General features: G+C 52.3%; 1 protein-coding gene across 1 annotated transcript; it reads left to right on the top strand.

Moving 5' to 3' along the window:
* Positions 1-18,568: 18,568 nt before the first annotated feature.
* Positions 18,569-18,862, top strand: LOC122709930 (cystatin-B-like). Its single transcript, XM_043927284.1, has one exon. It carries the CDS (start codon positions 18,569-18,571, stop codon positions 18,860-18,862), a length of 294 nt encoding a protein of 97 aa, XP_043783219.1.
* The last annotated feature ends 268 nt before the right edge of the window (positions 18,863-19,130 follow it).

Raw genomic sequence — 19,130 nt, 5'->3', positions numbered from 1 at the left:
GTTGGCCCTGGGATCAGAGTGCCACTGACCCCACTCCTGAAGCTCCCCAAGCTACAACAGGGGTTCAAGCCACAGGAGGGCCCCCCAGGCCTCTACGCCTCTGCCCTAGGGGCAATGGCACTCTTGGGTGTCCTGAGGAAATTGGGCTTTCCTACGTGAGCTCAGGTAGTCACTCGAGGTTCTGGAAGGGTGCTCTGCCTCCCACTAGCCCAGTTATAGGCAAGCACCGCCCCCCCCCCACCAACTCGCCACATGCCCCCCAGAGACATGGCTCTGAGCAGGCCAGCAAGTCCCTGAGGTCTCAGGCAGGTTGTCCTCATTCCGTCAGAGGAGGGGGTGCTGGGGCAGACTCAATTGGAAAGGGGCCCTGAGTCGTGCCCAGGCCTCCGACCCCTGCGCTCCCTTACAGTCCTGGAACCTGCTAAAAGCAGCCGCTTCCTCAGGCCACTTGCTAAAAGCCCTAGGTCCTTCCGGCCGCGCAGCAGCTGGGGCCTCAAGAAGAGCATAAAAATGTCTGGATGGCACTTTTCACCTTTATTATATACAGAGGCCCCTCATCTCCTGCCTTTCAAGAGGGCCTCTTGGATGGGCTGCTGCGGGGGCGGCCACTCAGAGGCCGTTTATCTGCAGGGAGGAATGTCTGTGAGACCCGCGGCGGAATGGAGCCTCCTCGGCCCATCCATCACCACCTGCCTGGGAGCCCCTTGCTATGTTGGGTAGTTGGGGGGTGGAGGGTCGGGGGAGGCAGAGGCCTGCCCGGGCCTGTGCCTAGCTCCAGCTGGGGGGTTCCTGCAGCCTGACACCAGGGTTGCCTGCTTGCCTGGGCCCAAGTTAGGCCAGGCCTGCCTTTGGGATCAGGGGCATTAAAAATGGGCCAACCAAGGGAGCCCCTGGAGAAGGAAACGGCAACCCACTCCACTGTTCTTACCCAGAAAATCCCACAGACAGAGGAGCCTGGTGGGCTACAGACCAGAGGGTTGCAAAGAGTTGGACACAACTGAGCGACTAAGCACCATCAAGGGAGGGAGGTCTGGGGCTTTGCCCACTTAGCCCAGCTGGGGAAGAGCCAGGGAGATGGGGGTCCAGTGCAGCGCCAGCCTGGAAAGCAGTGGCATTGGGCATGGAGGGCTCTGGCTGCCAGGGAGAGTCCAGGTCCCTGAGCCAAGACACTTGCCAGGGCGCTACACATACTCAATGGACAGAGGCCCTTCAGTCTCCTGGCCTGGACCCCAGCTCTGTTATATGCGAAAACATATGGGAAAAAAAACCCATCACAATATTGTAATTATCCTCCAATTAAAATAAATTAATTAATTTTTTTAAAAAAGAAGGAATTATTTTAAAAACAGAAAACATACAGTGTCTTTTCTGTGATTCTGATATATTCGGAATTTTCCAAGAAGGCAATGCCTGAGTAATCTAAGGAACTGTCATATTGCGTTTAAAAAAAAATTATTTATTTTTTAATTGAAGAATAATCCTTAACAGAATTTTGTTGTTTTCTGTCACATATCAACAAAAATCAGCCATAGGTATACCTATGTCCCCTCCCTCTTAAACCTGCCTTCCACCTCCCAGCCCATCCCACCCCTCTAAGTTGTTACAGAGTCTCAGGTTGAGTTCCCTGAGTTATACAACAAATTCCCATTGACTATTTTACATATGCTAATATATGTTTATGAAGCATTCCCAGGTACTGCTCACCTTTGTAGGAAACTGCTAGCCAGAGTATACCTGGTGCTGAGGGCCAGCTCATCCAGTTCCTCCCCATCCTGCCTGCCATGCCCTTCACAGTTGCATCACACAGATGCGTGATCATAACTGAATTTCACAGAGACAAATCGTGTTGGCGGTCCACACAGCTGAATGCTCTCTTCAGTCCAGTTTGTATTTGCTGCATTGTGCATTTGGGTTGCTCTTCATGTTGTGTGGTGTAACCAGGCCTCCTACACATTTGTATGTTAAAATATACCTTTAAAAACGTCAGGTCAGTTTCCTTTATTTCTCCTTCCATTGCAGATGAGGTGTTATATGGAGGCTTGAAATGAGGTATTTGGGGAGGTTGTGTTGTTTACTGATTTTACCCCAGGATGGTAACGGTTGCCACAAAATACATCAGGAGCTGGGTTGCTGGTTCTGGCTAGGCTTGTGGTCCCCCCTACCTTCATGGCTGTGGTCTCTAGGGAGTTCCTGGGCCTTGGCAGATGATGGCCATGGCAGCTCCCACATCCTTTCCTGTTCATCCTGGGTCACTGAGGGGACTCGGTCCCCACTCACCGGCTTGCAGCCCCCTGCAGGGCACCACACCAGTTCCATAGCTTGTAAAGGGAGATTGGTTCACAACGCAGCGAAGCCCATGGGTGCTCCATCAGGGCAGAGGAAGCAGAAGCTACAATAGCAGTGATAATATGGTCCTTAGATGCCAGCTCATGCTGCCCACTGGCTCATGTACTAAATGACATTTTGGTGCACCTGTCCTATGTCAGACCCTGTTCCAGGCAGAAGTCACGCTTGTAAGCAAAACAAGCCCAAGTCTAATGCCATGAGCTGATGTCCCAAGGGGAACATCTAGAGAGAAAACAGACCATTTTGGAGAGAGAGTAAAGAGCTATGAAGAGAGTAATACAGATCAAGGAGCAGCATACAGCTCAGATGGTCCAGGAGGGCTTCTTGGGGCAGTGCTATTTGTCAGAGTTGAGTGACACAAACGAGCCAGGACTCACACGGCAGTCAAGGCAATGGTGGGAAGTAGCAACTGCTCTCCCATCTGCGTGCTGGGGCAGGGGCTCTGCAGCATCTCATGGGCTCAAAGTGGCTGCCGGCACTCCAGACAGCATGTGCACACAGGACCACAGAAAAGGCAGGGACTTGGAGTATACGTAAGAGAGGCTGGGAGTGACACCTGGAAAGGTCCCGCTCATCTTCTCAAGGAGGATAAATCCTCTAAGAAACCTCATTCTCAGGGAGCTCTCTCTACATCTCATTGAGCAGAACTGCCTGCCCTCTTCTGCCCTGCTTTACTGCAAGTTGAAGTGAGGGTCTGGCTCTTTCTTCCTTACGGTGAGAGTGGCAGGAGAGAGTGGGACTAGGTGTGGGGGTTAGCTAGCCCGTCCCATATCAGGACTTCTCAGAACCTGGTCTCTCTCTCTCCCTCTCTCTCTCTCTCCCCCTCACTTGGCTCTAGCTGAGCCATTTTTTTTTCAGTGTTCTCTGAACCTTGCCAGGCTGGCCTTGCCCCAGGGTCTTTGCATGTGCCATTCCCCAGAGTACTCTTCCCCACATGCCTGTCTACGCAGCTCCCTCCCCACCCCATCAGGTTTTTATTCAGAGCCCTTTTCTCAGCAAGCCCTTTCCCCACCCAATCCCAACATTTCCCCAGGATCACCTGGGGTGTAACAACCACAGGCCTCCTGACATGCTGCTCCCGCTCGCTCATGCTCCCAGCATGGAGCCTGGCACGTGGTAGATGCTCAAGAATTCATTCATTCCTTTATCCATTCATTCAGGAAACACTGATTAGCGATGACAGGGGAGGTGGAGGTCATTAAAATCCCTCAAGAGCCCTGCGTCTGGTGCGGAAGACAGCCTTGTAAACAGACCATCACAGCCGTGTGGTAAGTGCTGGGAGGGTGGTGGGGGATGGGGGGCAGAGAGGCTGCCATGTGAAGCCCAGTGAGCTGAAATGGACTTGATACCAGCTCAACATAGAGATGGGCACACCTCAGGTGCCCGGCCAGGAAGCAGGAAGGGACTCAGAATCAGCACTCTCTGGGGTGTTCCATTCCCAATGCAGGGCTGCGGCAATAGTCTAGTGGGAGTGTGGTGGGTGTGTCTTCACCTCTGTCTCTCCCTATGTGCAGAGACACTTAAGGTGGCCCTGGCCTCGCCCAAGGTGCCAGAGTGCCAGCGCGGGGCAGATGGGCCCTGGCACGGGTCTGTAGATGACTGCTTGGTGGCGAGCCTCCAGCTCAGGTGTACCAGGTGCATTCCCAGCCCCCTTCCCTCTCCAGCTTCCTAAGCCCTTTGTTTACACAAGCAGCAGCAAGCAATACAAATCACCTGCCTCCACTAATGGAGGGCCCTGCCTGCCGAGGCCCCTGACAGCTGTGAGATGCTTTCGGGGAGGGGGAAAACTTTTGACATTAGGGTGCAATCTCCCGCTCAAAGCCCCCACCCCCAGCCTGGCTGCTGGTGGGGCAGTTAAATGCAGACTCACACAAAGGATGCTTGAGAACAAAACACTGCAGGAAGATATGGTTCTGGAGGCGCCAGGGTTGTCCTTTTCCTGTGGTCAAGGACATCAAGCAGCCCCACTGGTGCCGAAATGTTGTGATTACACCCTCTGCTGTCCTGAGAAGACAGAGAAAACCACATGTACCCAGCTGGTTCAGTCCCAGTGCCTGGTGGCACCTGGCCCTGGGGTCTGGGCAGGTCTTGGAGCAGCACATGAGTTTAGGAGGCTCAGGTGTGGGACCTCCTGATGGGGATAGAAGGTGGCACCCCTTCCCAGTCATCTGGAAACTTCTGGCTGACTCTAGGAGCAAGTCACTGTGGCTAGAATTTGATCCCACTATTTGGTTCCTATTGTCTTCATTTTCCTAGTTATGCTTCCATGCATGGGTTTTATGGTGGTGGGAAAATGTCTTCTTGGAAGTAAATTATTTTAAGGAGAAGAAAGCACATCATGGAAAGAAAATTGTTTACGCCACAGTCAAGGTGACCTGAGCCATGGCTGAAGCTTAGTGGGCTGGGGTCCACACCTGGACTGGGGCCCTGGCTTGTTCAAAGACCTAGCAGAAGGTCCAGCCCGCTCACCTTTGCGCTGGTCATGGGCTGTGAGATCCCTCCCTCCTTTCCCTCTGTCCTGAACTCCATCTTCAGTAAGAGAAAAGGAGCAGTCCCCTCCCATTTCTGCTCAGTACTGTCCTATGGCCCCACCAGCCAGAAGATGGGACTTCTGGCAGGTGCTGATCTGCAGAGAGAGCCTACCCACCCTTACCCACCTGCACAACCAGTTCTCTGCATTAGAGACTCTTTCTTCTAAACACTAGAGGAGCTTCCTGCTACCTGCGTTCCACCTCTGTGTCTGTTTCTCCTCGGCTCTGCTGACCTCTACTCTCCAGGAAGCCATGGAGCCAACACACAGATACTTGTTCTTCCCAGCAGGACCCCGCTGCATTGCCCACTCGCTGGACTGTCCTGTCCTGCAAGTTCAGTCTCCAGGCCTTCTACTTAACCTGTGGGCCACTCTGGGATTTGGGCTTCCTCTGAGTTCTGTGGGTGCTTGTTTGATATAAAGATGTGGATAAAGCATGGAAATGCCCTAATACCATGGCCATCCCCAGTAAGCCACTCACCCAACGGATGGTCTCTGCCTCCTTCTACTCCTCGGCTTTCCCTCCAGCCCTAAGACAGGTCACCTGATGAAATGGCATTGCCAGGAGCACCCACATACACACACAGCTTTTTTCTTTTTAAATAATTTCTGTAGGAAAAACCTTCCCAAGAGGGTGGTTACTTTGCCAAAGTATATGAGCAATTGGGTGGGGGGTTGATTCCAACGCTTTTAATGTCTCAATTGCAAATAGTTAAACATGCTAAGCCCACTTATCATCTTGGGTTCTGATGAACGATTTTTCCCTTTATTTATTAACCACAAGCGGGCTGGCCCCTCTGTTACAAAATTCCAAGCAGTCATTAATTGTTACCAAAGATTGTAGGGTTTTGAAGGAGGTTTGGAGCCAAATGGTAGAGGAATCCACACTCCATCATGAAATCTGTTGGCCCCTCACCCACCTGATGGAAATTTGGGGCCAGAACAAGAAAGGCAAGAATGGCTTTAAGACACTGCCTGGTGCCAACTCAGATTATTACTTTTTTATATATCACCTGTATCAAGATGTAATTCACATGTCATGAAATTCACCCCTTTTAAGTGTACAATTCAGTGACCTTTAGTATTTAGGGTCATGGAACCATCACCAGTAATTCCAAGACATTTTCATCACCCCAAAAAGAAACCCATATCCCTTAGTAGTTACTCCTAATTCACCCTTTCCTGCTTTCCAGCCCAGGGAAACCAGTAATCTCCTTTCTGCCTCTGGGTCTTTCACTATTTTGGACATTTCATATAAATGGATCCTGTAATTTGTGGTCTTTTGTGACAGGCTTCTATCACTCAGCATAATGTCCTCAGGGTTTACCCATATTTCACTATTTCATTCCTTTTTATGACTGAATAATATTCTGTTGTGTGGATGAACCACTTTTGCTTATCCACTTGTCTGTTGATGGACATTTGAGTTATTACCTTTTGGGGTTGTTAGGAAAAATACTGCTTGAACACTTGTATACTGGTTTCTGAGTGGATACATGTTTTCAATTCCCCTGGATATATAGGTAGGCTTGAACCTCTGGACTATGTGATAACTACCTTTAACACTTTGAGGGACCATGGGGCTATTCACAAAAGTAGCCACACAATTTTCTACCCAGATCAGCAATGTATGAGGGTCCCAATATCTCCATACTCTTGCCAGCACTTGTTATTATTTGTCCTTTGGTACTTGGCTGTCCTAGTGGGTATAAAGTGGTATCTCACTAGGATTTGATTTTGTTTCCCCCATTGACAAATTATCTTTTGCCTTTTTGTTTTAGCTGTAAGGGTTCTTTGTGTATACCAGATGTAAGAGTCTGACCAGATATATGATTTGCAAATATTTTCTCCCATACTATAGTTGTATTTTTACCTTCTCGATTGGGTTGTTTGAAGCACAATAGTTTCTGATTTCAATGATGTCCCATTCCGCATTTCTGGTTTTTTGCTTGTGTTTCTTGGGTTATACCAATCGTCAAATTGAAGGAAGGAAGGAGGTTACTAGAGTGCCCCTTGGCCCCGAGTACACCGTGATAACATGAGAACATGAGTTAAACCACATAACAGGTTTATCTGTCTATATGCATAGGGCCTGATCACCAAGTCTTCAGGGACACACAGACAGCCCAGTGGGTGAGCAGGATGGCTGAGCCCCAGAAGCCCCGCTCATAGCTGGTAATCCTGGCAGTCCTATGCCCTGTAGGGCTCCGTGCCCATCTGTCACATGCTGGCTGGGTGGGACCCTCAGGCCTGACAGGCTAAGACTCTAAGTGCTCTTGGAGTGAAAGCAGCAAAACAACTAGGGGGCCTGTCAGGGATGCCTGGTAGCTGGGGTGAGTGATCGTCTTGGGGGATTGACCGGCTGTTTGGGTGTCCCATAAACACGACTTCAAGTGGCCGGGTGACGCCCATCCATCATGCCCGAGGCCGCGGCCCGGCGGCTCTCTGCAGTGGCCTGAGCTGACTCTGCTTTGGCCCCTTCCGGGTGGTGCGCAAGTCGTGCCTGACTGCTGACAACTCATTGATGGATGGGTCCCTCCCCTGCAGAAGTACCACATCCAGGAGGCCTGAGGGACAGTGTGAGGTATAGCGGGAAGAACCTGGGCCTGGGCAGAGGCAGAGCTGTCCTGCTGGACAGTGGTCCTGAACCCTGAAAGCAGGCCATGAAGTCAAAGGTCCACAGAGGGAGCCTCCAGCTCAGCAAACAGCAGATCCTCTGGAGTCCCCAGAATTCCCCAACAACCTGCTTGTTCCCCTGCTGCTAAAGCTATGCAGCCCTTCCAGGTTCTCTTCTGGCTGCAGATGGATACCAGCCACTGCCTGGTGGGAAATGGCCACTGTGAGTCCTCTACTGGGGGACAATAGGGAGTAGTGGGGTTATGGCAGCTGGCATAGAGGCTGGCCAGACCACTCAGGTGTCTGGATGTAGAATAGCCAAGTCTTCTGATTCCTCCAGGGACCCCTTGAATGACCCAAACACAGCCATTCCCTGCAAGCTGTGATTCTGGGGGCAACCAGCTATTTCCTCCTCCCTGCATTTTGTGACATTTCCATCAGGGTTGAGGGCTGGAGAGAGAAATAACAAACTTACCTGGTACTCTGCCAGGCCAGCAATTGGCCATGCGCTCACTGCCAGCAATGAAGCATCCCATTGGCAGTGCCATGGCCTGACTTTATGAGGCCGCTCAATGAGGGGTCCTCAAAGACCCCAGTCTTTATCACACATTCTCAGCCAGTACAGGTGGACAGCTGCACAGACAGGGCGTCCCTCCTGCCTGCGGTTGTCCTTACGGCTGCTCCTAACTTGGGCTTTCCCTCTCCTTCCCGGCACTCCCCATGTACCTTTCAGTTGGGTGTGGCATATAACTTAGCTAGAGGAATGTGAGCAGAAACGGTGTGCTTTTACCCACCACCTGTCCCATCCCTGGGGTCCCCAGGGACAGTGACAGGCTGGCCATCAGTGCATGGTGTGACTGTTGTGCTTGGCGTTTAGATGAGGGCTTGTCTGTTACTGAACAGAGCCCAGCCCGTCCTGATTCACAGGCCCCAAGGACTACCTTTAAGGCAATACCTGTGCCCCCCTTTCTAGCACAATCTTCCCCCGGTGCCGTGACTGCTATAGAAGCACAGGACACCCTCTTCCTGGGTCCTGGTCACGGACAAGGGTAACAATGTTTTTTGAATGGTGGTGTTGTCTTCACTCAACATCATCCCCAGGACTGGGCTCTGCCCCTATTACACCTATGGCAACTAAGACTAAATCCCAAACTCCCCACCTGGACCTGCTGGGCCCCTGCCAACTCCCTCAACTTCACAGCCTCCCTGCCCCTCACCCACTCTGCTACGCTGGCCCCTGCACACCCAGCCGGTTCCCCCAGGGCCTACACACAAGCTGGCCCTGCCTCTAAAACACACTTTCTCCGTGGTTTCTGCTCATGTTTCAGGCCTCTGCCCACATGTCCCCTCTCAGAGCATGTACCCTGACCCCATTTCAAGTTGCCTCTTACTCACATCTTTCTTTTTTAACTTTTTATTTGGAAACCTTTTAAAATTTACAGAAAATTTGCAAAAATGAAAACAGGACAAAGAACACAGGCATAGACCTCACCTGCTCTTAACTTTTTATTGCTATGTATTATTGGCTCTTGTTCCGTCTCTCTCACATACACAGTTCAAGGACAAGCTGCAGGCATCAGGGCCCTTTGCCCCTAAATACTTCAGGATGAATTTCCCAAGAATAGGTCATGCTCTTATGTGGGCATGGTTCAGTTCCCACTTCAGTACCTTTAACACTGATACCACACTTTTCTCTCATCTGCTATCCATACACCATGTCCTTCATAGCCTTTCCTTCCCCTTCAGCCGTGCATCTGATACAGGGCCAGGCATTGCCCTCAGCCAGAGTGTATCTTTTGTGCTCCTTAGTCTGCAGCAGTGCCCACACCTTTTTTTCCTTTTATTGCAGTAGCATTTTTGAAGAATAGAGTGTCTTTAGTGGAACACCCCTCATGTGGGTCTCTCTGAGTTTTCCCCTGTTTTTTGGTTCAGATTGTGTCTCTCCAGCTGGTGTGAGCGATGTGAGGGATGCGTCCCTCTCAGGGGGCTGTGTGGAGGCCCACGAACCCGCTTGCCCTCTGTGGCAACAGTTAACTCGAGGCGCTACCTCTGTAGCCTTTTGCCTTCTTGTGTCTAACCCAGGGTCTGTTAGGGAACTATGCAAGAGCATGGAAACACCTTGCTCCTCTCATGACTTTCCACCAGGTTTAATATCTGCAGATGGCTCCCGCCTTATAAAGGCAGCAAAATGCTGATTTTCAACCCAAGCCTCCCTCTGCATTTGCCAGCTGGTAACAAAACCCTCAGCTTTCTCCTGTAAAAAAGAATCCCCCTCCCCCACTCATTTACTCTTATTATAAGGACAGACCACGAATTCCTATTTTTCAATGGTTCATAATCATTACTTTGCTTGAGTGGTTTGGTGCTTCATTTGTCTCAGATTCAGCCAATGGGAGCCCCCACAAGCTGGCTCCTGTAAACTTTGACATGCTATCATCATTTTTTCTTTTTTTTTGAGCACTTTCTTCACCATGTAATACATGGTCCAGGCTTATGTTGTATCAACCCTGCCCCGAGTTTGGAACCAGCTATATTCTGAGAAGCTGGATTCCTTTTCCCAGGCCATGACATTAGAGATCAAGGTCTGGTTGCAGGGGGTGCTCTGAGATCCCAGTGGCCAGCTGCAAAGGTCTCAACAGACAGAGCCAGAAACACATGATGGGCAATGTGTTCAAAACCTGACATATATGAACAGGCACCTCACTGTGCTCCCTCATATTGCCCATTGTGGTTTCCATAGGATGCTCTGGAATGATCTGGTTTCCTAATCCCTCTACCTGTTGCTCTGTCCTCCAGAGCCATCCACTAGCCCCACAGAGGCAGGGATAGACCTGTCTTGTCCTTCACAGGGGGCCCAGAGTGGAGGAGGCCTGTAAGGGCTCTCTAATGAGTGGGTGCACCTCTGTGGTTGCTGAGATTTGCCTGAGGTTATTGCGTTTGGAGTGAGGGTCCACGGAACATGCCATCTGGCTGGGCTGGGTGGTCTCAGCCCCTGGCAGTGGCAGATGAGTTTGCTTGGCAACAGTTGTGTGTACGCACGTCCCAGTCACCTTCACTCCAGAGGGTCAGCCTACCTGGGGATAGAGTTGCCCAGGCCACACACCACCCTGAAGGTGAGGGCCCAGACCCTGAGTCCTCATAGCAGTCCTGCCCTTTGGGAAACCAGAGACTCGTTTGTCAGGTCAGGAAACCAAGGCTCAGAGAGGCTCTGACACTTCTGTGGAAAGAGACTGCAGAGCAAATTCTGCCTAAGTGCTTTGGGTTCGTGTAGAACCAGGTGTTGTGAACGCACTGTGGCAGCCACACCTTTGGCACCATCTGAGCCTTTTCACTTTTCAGGTGAACACTCTCTTAATCCTGATTCAACTCCTCAGCCCCAGAGGGCTGCTGTGGGAGATCCCCCAGCATCTGACTTGCCTTGTACCAATCCCAAGGCCTAAATATCCCCCAGGCTGTCCTCTGTTCCCCACCCCTTTCCTGTATCCATCAGGTCTGACTCACCAGCCTGGACTCTGATCCTCACTCTGCCACTGCGCCTATGGGGCCTTTAACCCCCCCCACCAGCCTCAGTTTCCTTTTCTGTTGCTGGGGCTAAGTACCCTTCCCTTTGAAGAGGGGTCCCACCTCCCCAGAGTCCTGGGAATGAGCCCCATGGAGGTCCTGTCTCTGTCCCCAAAACTTTACTGGTTGTTTAACCAGCAGACACAAGAAAGGGAGGGTAGCTCATTTTTCAAACAAAACGGTATCAGATGTGTGATTTGGTTTAAAAAAATATATTTCTGGCAATGACTTGAGCTTTGCTCAAGAGAGAGTGGGGAGGGGGAGGTGGGGGAGGGTCCGGACCCATTCCAGTGGCTTAAAAAATCCCAGATAAGTGTGTGGTGATTAAGCGCGACCATTAGCTCTAATGGGCAGTAATTGGCGATGAGAAATAATTTTCTGGGGCACAACTGCCCCTGGTGCCCCCACGCCCCGGCCCAGTGGGGGGATGGCCAAGGGGCTGATTAACTCCCGGGCAGGAGGAAATGTCGGAGGCACAAAAAGTTTCCAGATTCGAGGGTAATTGGGAGAAGTTATTTCACTTTCCACATCAGGCTGATGAAGGGCCACCCACCTGCCGCGGAGGGAGGGGCTGAACTGAGCTGCTTCCTGCCCAGGAATGAAGGGGATGGGCATGTGGGTATCCTAGGCCAAGGGGACAGGGAAGGGGTGCAGTTCCCTCCTGTATTGGTACCTTGCAACCTGGGCAAGTCACTTATCTGCAGGACGCTGGTGTCTCACTGTCCCGGCAGGGCTGAGGATAACAGCTGCGTGAAGGACGATTGTGGGCCTGAGAGAAGGCAGATGCACGCAGCGAGGGAAGGGCCCCAGCACAGCCCATGGTGAGTGTGCCTCCACACAGACCTCCCATGCCTGGCCCCTGCCTCCAGACTTGCTTTTCCATCAGCAGGGTCCCATCCTTCCCAGCCTTTAACTCACAGACAAACCCATAGGCAGATAGCCCCAGCAGTTCAGATCTCCTCTTCCCCAGAATGAGCCAGCCAAAGGCCCCCACTGCTCCTGTGTGTGTGTGTTCGTCACTCAGTTGTATCCAACTCTTTGCAACCGCATGAACTGTAGCCCACCAGGCTCCTGTGTCCATGGCATTTTCCAGCAAGAATACTGGAGCGGGTAGCCAACCCGTTCTCCAGGGGATCTTCCTGACCCAGGGATCAAACCCACATTGCAGGCAGATTCTTTACTGTCTCAGCCAGGATTCAAGCAAAGACATCTCTCCTGGCTGGGGAGGGTGCAGTCTCCCTCCAGAGAGCTCGGCATGTCCGGAGAGACTGGCTGGACTCCACAGAACCCCTGTGCGTGGTACCCAGCCTGCCCAGCTGTTTGGATGGCCCATGTGTTTATGTCTCCACCTCACCCCTCCCTGGCCCCTCTCAGTCTGACCCTAGAACCAGATCTAGTCACTTTACACAGTTAAACCAAAGGCCCTGCCTATCTGCCCATTCTTTTTCCAAGGCCTGGCCTCTGTCCTTACCAGGGCCCCTTACTCCCCTCTCCCCCATCCAAACTTTCCCCCATCCAAAGCACGAATCCTTCATTCCCACCTCTTCCTCTTCCTGTTTCTCCCTCCCTCCTTTTCTGTCTCTGTTTCTCTCCTTCTCTCTTCCTCTCGCTCTTTGCTCTTTCTTCCTTTTCCTCCTACCCCCACCCCATCTCTCTCTCTCTCTCTGTCTTTCTCTGTAGTGTGCATTTCACAATGGCTCTGATCCAGGTGAGGGAGATGAATATGGCTCTTGCCCTGGTGAAGCTGATGTTCTACCAGGGACCCAGGCAAGAGCGAACCAACCCACGAACCAGCTCATGTCAAAGAGGTATCGGCACTGAGAATACAATGAAACATGCTCGAGGGTGGGGAGGAAACTAAGGTGTATGGTCAGAGAAGGCCTTGCTAAATAAATGAATGAATGAATGAGTGAAGAAGAGGACGAGATGGAAGATCCAACTGGGGTACCTTAAAGCATAGACGCAAGGCTATCAGGAACCTTTCCCTCCCAGCTCATGGAAAGGGCTGTAATGAGCTACCAGCTTCACAGGAGGCAAGCGGCCAGGTCTGGGATGGCAGAGGAGAACCCTGCCATCTGCAGGCCAGGGCTTCGGCTCCAAAGTTGAGGGTAGGCGCTGGGCCCTCAGGATGTCTTCACCATTGGCCAACTCTGTGACCGTGGGCCTCTCTTGGCCCCACAGTGACTCCCACTGAAAATGAGACTCAGGGTGTCACCCCACCCTCATGGGACAGGCAGGGTGGGGCACCTACATAAGGCTGGCTGGTACAGAGAAGTCTCCAGTGACCATAGCTGCTGCCCAGGGAGCAGTGAAATATCTGTGGATGGGCTCCGGACTTCTTGGAGGAGGGGGTTTGCCTCTTTTGGCACAGTGTCCGTAAAAACCACAGTGACAGTGACAGGTGTGAATACTCATGCCCAGCTCTGTTCTAAGCAGCTAGATATGTCTGTTTAGTCTGTCCCCAACACCCCTGGGCATCAGGGACTCTTATAGAATCAGAGACCAACATGGAGTAACTAGTCCGTGTGTCTTTTGATCCCAGGCACTTTGGCTTCTCAAGTGTAATATCATGCTCACTGTGGCCTGTGAGGCAGCTTTCGCTCTGTCAATATGCCCTGTCTACAGATGAGCAGACTGAGGCTCAGGTGCATCAGCCCTAGGGGCGCTGTGGAGTTCAGAGGCCTGCAGGTGCCTCTGGTGGTGACCTGGCCCTGCACACACCTGCACCTAGGGCGCCTGCGCGGCCGGCAGGAGCTGGCTGGGAGGCCGGGGGCTTTCAGCAGCTCATCGGCGGAACATTTGCATGTAATTTGGGAGCGGGTCACATGTGGGAGTCATCAGGCAGAGGAAAGGCTCAATCAGGGTCTAATCACTGTCTGTTTGGAGGGGTCTGGGCCCAAGTGAAAAATGAAAATGGGCCTATTTTGCTTGAGTGACAACCATCAACGGCCACCTTTGACCTCCGCACTCAGGCTCAGGGTCTGCCTGAGTTTTAAAAACCAGTCATCAGGGGAGGCCCCTCCCCCAACCCCTTTGCTCCCTGGATCTGGGCTGGTAGAATTCATTCATTCATCCCTCCTGCTTTCATTCTTTCAACAACCCAGCATCGGGCATCCTGGCAATAGTTAGGACCCTCTCTAGTGGACCTGCAGTTTGAGTCCTGACTGTGGCACTTACCCGCCAGGTGACCTTGGACAGGTGGCTGTCAGATGTCAGTGGTCCCATCTGTGGAGGCGGGGGGCATGTGACACTATGAAACAGCATTCAGTAATGGCTGGTGTGGTGGGGGTCCCAGAACATGAGCCGGCTGTGGGCTGCTGCACTAGGGACAGGGACATTGGGCTGGGAAGGCGCTCCTGTGTGATGGTGCAATGGAGTCCCCATCCTACAGGGGAGGGCTGGGGCTCAGCCTGGAAAGTATAGGGGTATCTGCCAGGTGAACAGGGAGGGGGGCCATGCAGGCTGGGGATGCAGAGCTGGGAGACCTGAGAGAGGGCAGGAGTGAACATGCCTCAAGAGGGCCATTCATGGGCAGTGATGCTCAGCTAAGTCCCTCCTAACTGGGAGCACAGAGTTTCTGCCCTTGGTTCACACCTGCACTGAGGGATTCCATCCACCAGGCATCCTCCAAAAATGGTCTCCCAGGAGTCCAAGGCCTTGTGAAGGGGTTCCCAGTCCTCAGGCCCTTCCCTGATGACCTTCAGGCTTGTCCAGGGGCAGACTCCTCTAAATGAAGAAATGACTGACAGCCTGAATGAGTGAAGGAACAGGTGAACCAACAAGCAACAGGACAGGGTTTGGGCCCTCATAGCTCAGATCCTTGATGACCCGTCTTTTCTTAGATGTCAGGAGCGCTGCAGTCGGGGCACTGTCCACCAGGACCAGCGCAGGGGGCGGGGCTGAAGCCAAAGCCTGTTGGGGGTGGACTGGGCCCAACCCGGCTGGCGCCCTGCTGTGTGAGGCTGGAGTTCCAGGTCGGGCCCTTTCAGGCTTGAGGAATTGCTCTCGGGCTGCGGCCCGGGAGGGACGCCCACTACATTAGCGCCTGCCTTGCTCCCTGATGGTGTTTATCGGGATGTGGAACGGGCCTCCAGGAAACCGTCTGGCAGCCCAGGCTTCAGCAAATGGATTGCCAATTAATCAGCATCTATTTATGAGAACGTTTAAACCATTATTAATGTAGTATAAATACGGAACCGCTGGCGGCCCAGGGTGTGTGGGTGGGGGGCCCATCTGCCTAGGAGGACGCTGCCATTACATTCCTGGGGCCTATTCCCACCCCACCCTCCTGGGCAGGGCCCCCACCCCAGCCCCCACCCCCAGGAGCCGCTGCTGCAGGTGATGGCTTCCTCCTGCCGGCCCCAAGCTGCAGGGCGGCCGCCAGTTGGGGTTCTGAGCAGGCCTGCAAATGCTTCCCCATGTTGAAGGGTTTTCAACATGTTCTCACTTAAGATGTGGAGCTGCCACGTGAGGGTCAAGTCCCATCACTCAGTCACTCAGCAGAGGCCTGGCTGCAGCCTCTGCCCCCTTGGGGGAGTGTGTGTCCACTGTTGGGGAGCACTGGGCAGGTGTCCCCACATTGCCCCCTCCTTCCCTTCCCCTCCTTCACCTGCTCTGGACCCACCAGTTGCATCCCGACCATCCTGAGTATCCATCCTGGGAGGAAGCAGCAGGAGATGGAGGGTGGGAGACAGTGGTCAGGTACGTTCCCAGCCCCTCCCTCACAGCAGGCCCAGCTCTCAGGCCTGGGGCTAACAGCCTCCCCTCCCAGCCATCCAGAAACCCCAGCTTCTCTCCTTGCCCCGTCCATACCTTCGCTTCTCTTCAGAGAGCCCAGCCTGCATTGTAGGCCTCCTCTTGTGTTCACAACGTCTGGGACTTCAGTACGTGGGGGCCAACTTGGACTGGCCACTCTCAGAACTGGGTTTTGGGCTGGACTCCATGAGCCAGCCATGCCTGTGGACTGAAGGTTCCCCCAGGACTCCTAGCTCCATCAGGACAGGACCTGATCCTCCACAAAGCACCCCTGATTCATCTTCCTCAGTATCACCTTGGCTGGTTTTTCTTTGCCATTTGCACCCATTTTACAGATGAGAGACTGCAACCATAGACACACAGCAAGCCAGTACCCTTCCCAGCCCCCACACCTAGACTGATTGGCTGTGTCCTCAGCATGGTTTGACTGTAACCTACATGGCCACATAGGTCTGTGACATGTGAATCTTTACAAATGCTTCCTACAGTTTCCCAGTTTCTCTGTTTTATGAGGAGCTTGACCTGCTTTCTCCCTCTTTGTGCTTTGCATCAAGATAACTGTACATTTGAGAATGAGGTGTCAAGAAGAGCTGTTAGCCTGAGAGTTTCCTCTGCAAAAGAGAAAAAAAAAGCTTGGCTTTGGAGCTGGATGTTATCAAATGCATGCTGATTTCGAGGACATTCCCTGCTCTGGTTAATTGAGGTGCTAGATAACCAGGCCAGCCGATGGGATGTTGAGAGCTGATTGCACAATGCTGAAGACATAGGCAGGGCCTCTGAGGCACAGCCTTCGTGCTCTGAGGGGCAGGGAGCTGTCCCTCCTGTACGTAACGCTGGGAGTCACCGGAGTGCAAAGCCCCTTCCCGGGGCCTCTGCCCTAAGCCACTGCTGCCAGGCTCATGATGTGTTGTTGGTGTATTTACCAGACAGATCCTGTGGGCCTCCAGGGTGGGGACAGCGCCTTTACCACCTTCACATCCTGGTGCCTCCGGGAGACACTGAGAAGTATTTGCTGACTAACTGACCAACCATTTGGGAAACTTCACTCAGAGCCATTTTCCCAGGCTCCTCTCCTTTCTCCCTGGTCATCTACTCAGCTGGCCTCCCCCCACCCCACCCCCACCCCGTGCTCTTCGTCAGCCCCCAGAGCAGGTCCAAGGCTCTGTAGCCTGAGAAGACCAAGGGCCAGGACTGGCTGCTCCTCATGGAGAATCCATCTGCCACTCGCTATGGCAGGAGCAGGGGCCCTGGGGCAGGGTTTCACCCATGGTCACTCAGCACCCCAGAAGCCGAGGCTCCTGATGTCCTGAGGCTCTCAAGCTGTCTGCTCTGGACCCCGAGCCGTGGCCCAGCCACAGAGGCATTCTGGGAGGGGAGAGAACAAAGAGGCAGCATGTGCCCCTATTTTCTGGCCCCGCTCCCCCGCCCCCCATTAGCCGAGCGAGGATTGTTTATATTACAGCAGGAATTATTCCAGCCCTAATCAGAGGCCCTGCGAGGTTTCGGCATTCGAGGTATTTCTTTACCCAAGGACACTCTCCAATCCTATAATTTCCATTTCCCCAGACGCCCCTGATTGAAAGCAAACATTTTATATTTGGAAAGGAAAAGGGCCATGTGCTATTCATAGCCCAGCCAGGCTGTCCAAGCGGGGCAAAGGGGCGGGCCTGGTGGGTTGGACGGATCTGAGAGGGCAGAAGGGGCGTGGGCTGGGCCCCTGGGGTTAAGGGGGTGGGCAGACCCTAGAGCACTATGCCATGGGGAGACTGAGGATAAGGTGGGGAATGTGAGCCCCTTTTTCCTCTTCCATTTCCTCACTGCCTCACCAAGTAGCTCCCACTATTTTTTCCAGGTAAGGACATGGATACCCCCAGTCTTGGAATGGGGCTGAATAAAGTATTAGTACTGTAATTCTGTATGGTCATGGGGCCCCTGGTCTCCACTATGGGCTCAGCTATGGTCTCAGGACCAGCTCCTATGTCTCTTCCTGGCGCTGTGTATCCCTCCCAGATTACTTACCTGCCATGACCCCAGACCCTCTCAGGGATCAAGAGGTGTACCAAGGTCACTGCTAGCCTCCAGGCCTGGTTTCTGCCCTCACCTTTCTCTCCTGACGCAGGGTCTCCCCTCTTGCTATGTTTCAAAGGTCCAGGCAATGACCATGTGACCCTAACACGTGGTCCCCCCAAGTAGCCAATGTGTATCTAGTCCTTTCTGCATGCCTGATACTGCTAAGCCTTTTCTAAGATGCTTCTATTAATTCTTTGAAGCAGACATTATTGTTACTCCATTTTATGGATAAAGAAACCAAGGCTTGAAGGACTTAAATAAAGTCACCATGGTCCCGTTTCTGTTTTCTTGCACCTGTGTCTCACTGCTTGCTTCCTAATGCCAGTGAGATAAACTGAGGCTTATGTCCAGATCACAGCTCATCTGGTACGTGCTAAGTGATAGGCATTTGATTCACATTTGAATGAATGCATCTCAGGGCAGCAGGGACACAGCGGGAAGCTTTGTTTCCCTCTGTATTAAATCTGTACTGTTGAATGATTGAAAGAGAATTTTTTTCTTAAAATTTAATTTTTATTTTTATCAAAGTAATTCATACTTAGTTTTGTTAGCTGCTTTACTGAGTATAGTTTATGTACAGTAAAATGCACATAAAATTCCTGTGAGTGTCCGTTGCTCCTGCGCGACCGCTGGGGCTACGTGACCACCGCTCCATGACTGCCTCCTGGTGTCTGCGGACCCACTGCCGAGATGACGCATGGTGCACCCCCTGCCAAGCAGCTGGCTGTGGCTGAGATCCAAGCCATTGCTGACAAGGTGAAGTCCCTGCTGGAAGAGAAGGAAAACAAGAAGTTCCCGGTGTTCAACGCTGTGGAGTTCAAAAGCCAAGGGGTTGCTGGGAGGACCTTCTTCATCAAGGTTCAGATGGATGATGACTTTGTGCACATTCAAATGTTTGAAAGCCTTTCACAGGAGAACAAGCCAGTGGCCTTGACCAGCTACCAGACCCACAAAGGCAGACAAGACGAAGTGATGTGCTTCTAGTCCTGATTTTGCACAGAGTCCATCTCCCACATGGGTCTCTCCTCTGCAAACTGGTCTGGGACCATAGGCAGTGCCACTTGGGGTGGGGGTGAGACCCACATCTTGGGTGTCTCTGTTTCTAGCTTTCATTGTGTTCATTTTTTCCCCATCCAATCAATGATCTTAACTAAATTACTTTCAAGGAGGGCTTCTGTTATCTTTAAATACATACATACACACGCACACACATATATATATATTCTGTCTTCACACAAAAATGTAAAAAACT

The sequence above is a fragment of the Cervus elaphus genome, chromosome 16 (genome assembly GCF_910594005.1).
Source record: "Cervus elaphus chromosome 16, mCerEla1.1, whole genome shotgun sequence".
Lineage (NCBI taxonomy): Eukaryota > Metazoa > Chordata > Mammalia > Artiodactyla > Cervidae > Cervus > Cervus elaphus.
Note: the sequence above shows the minus strand (reverse complement) of the source record. Positions and strands in the feature narration are given on the sequence as shown.

What these genes read in the sequence shown, in the direction of transcription:
- LOC122709930 (XM_043927284.1), top strand. Translation starts at nt 18,569, where the DNA reads ATGACGCATGGTGCACCCCCTGCCAAGCAGCTGGCTGTGGCTGAGATC.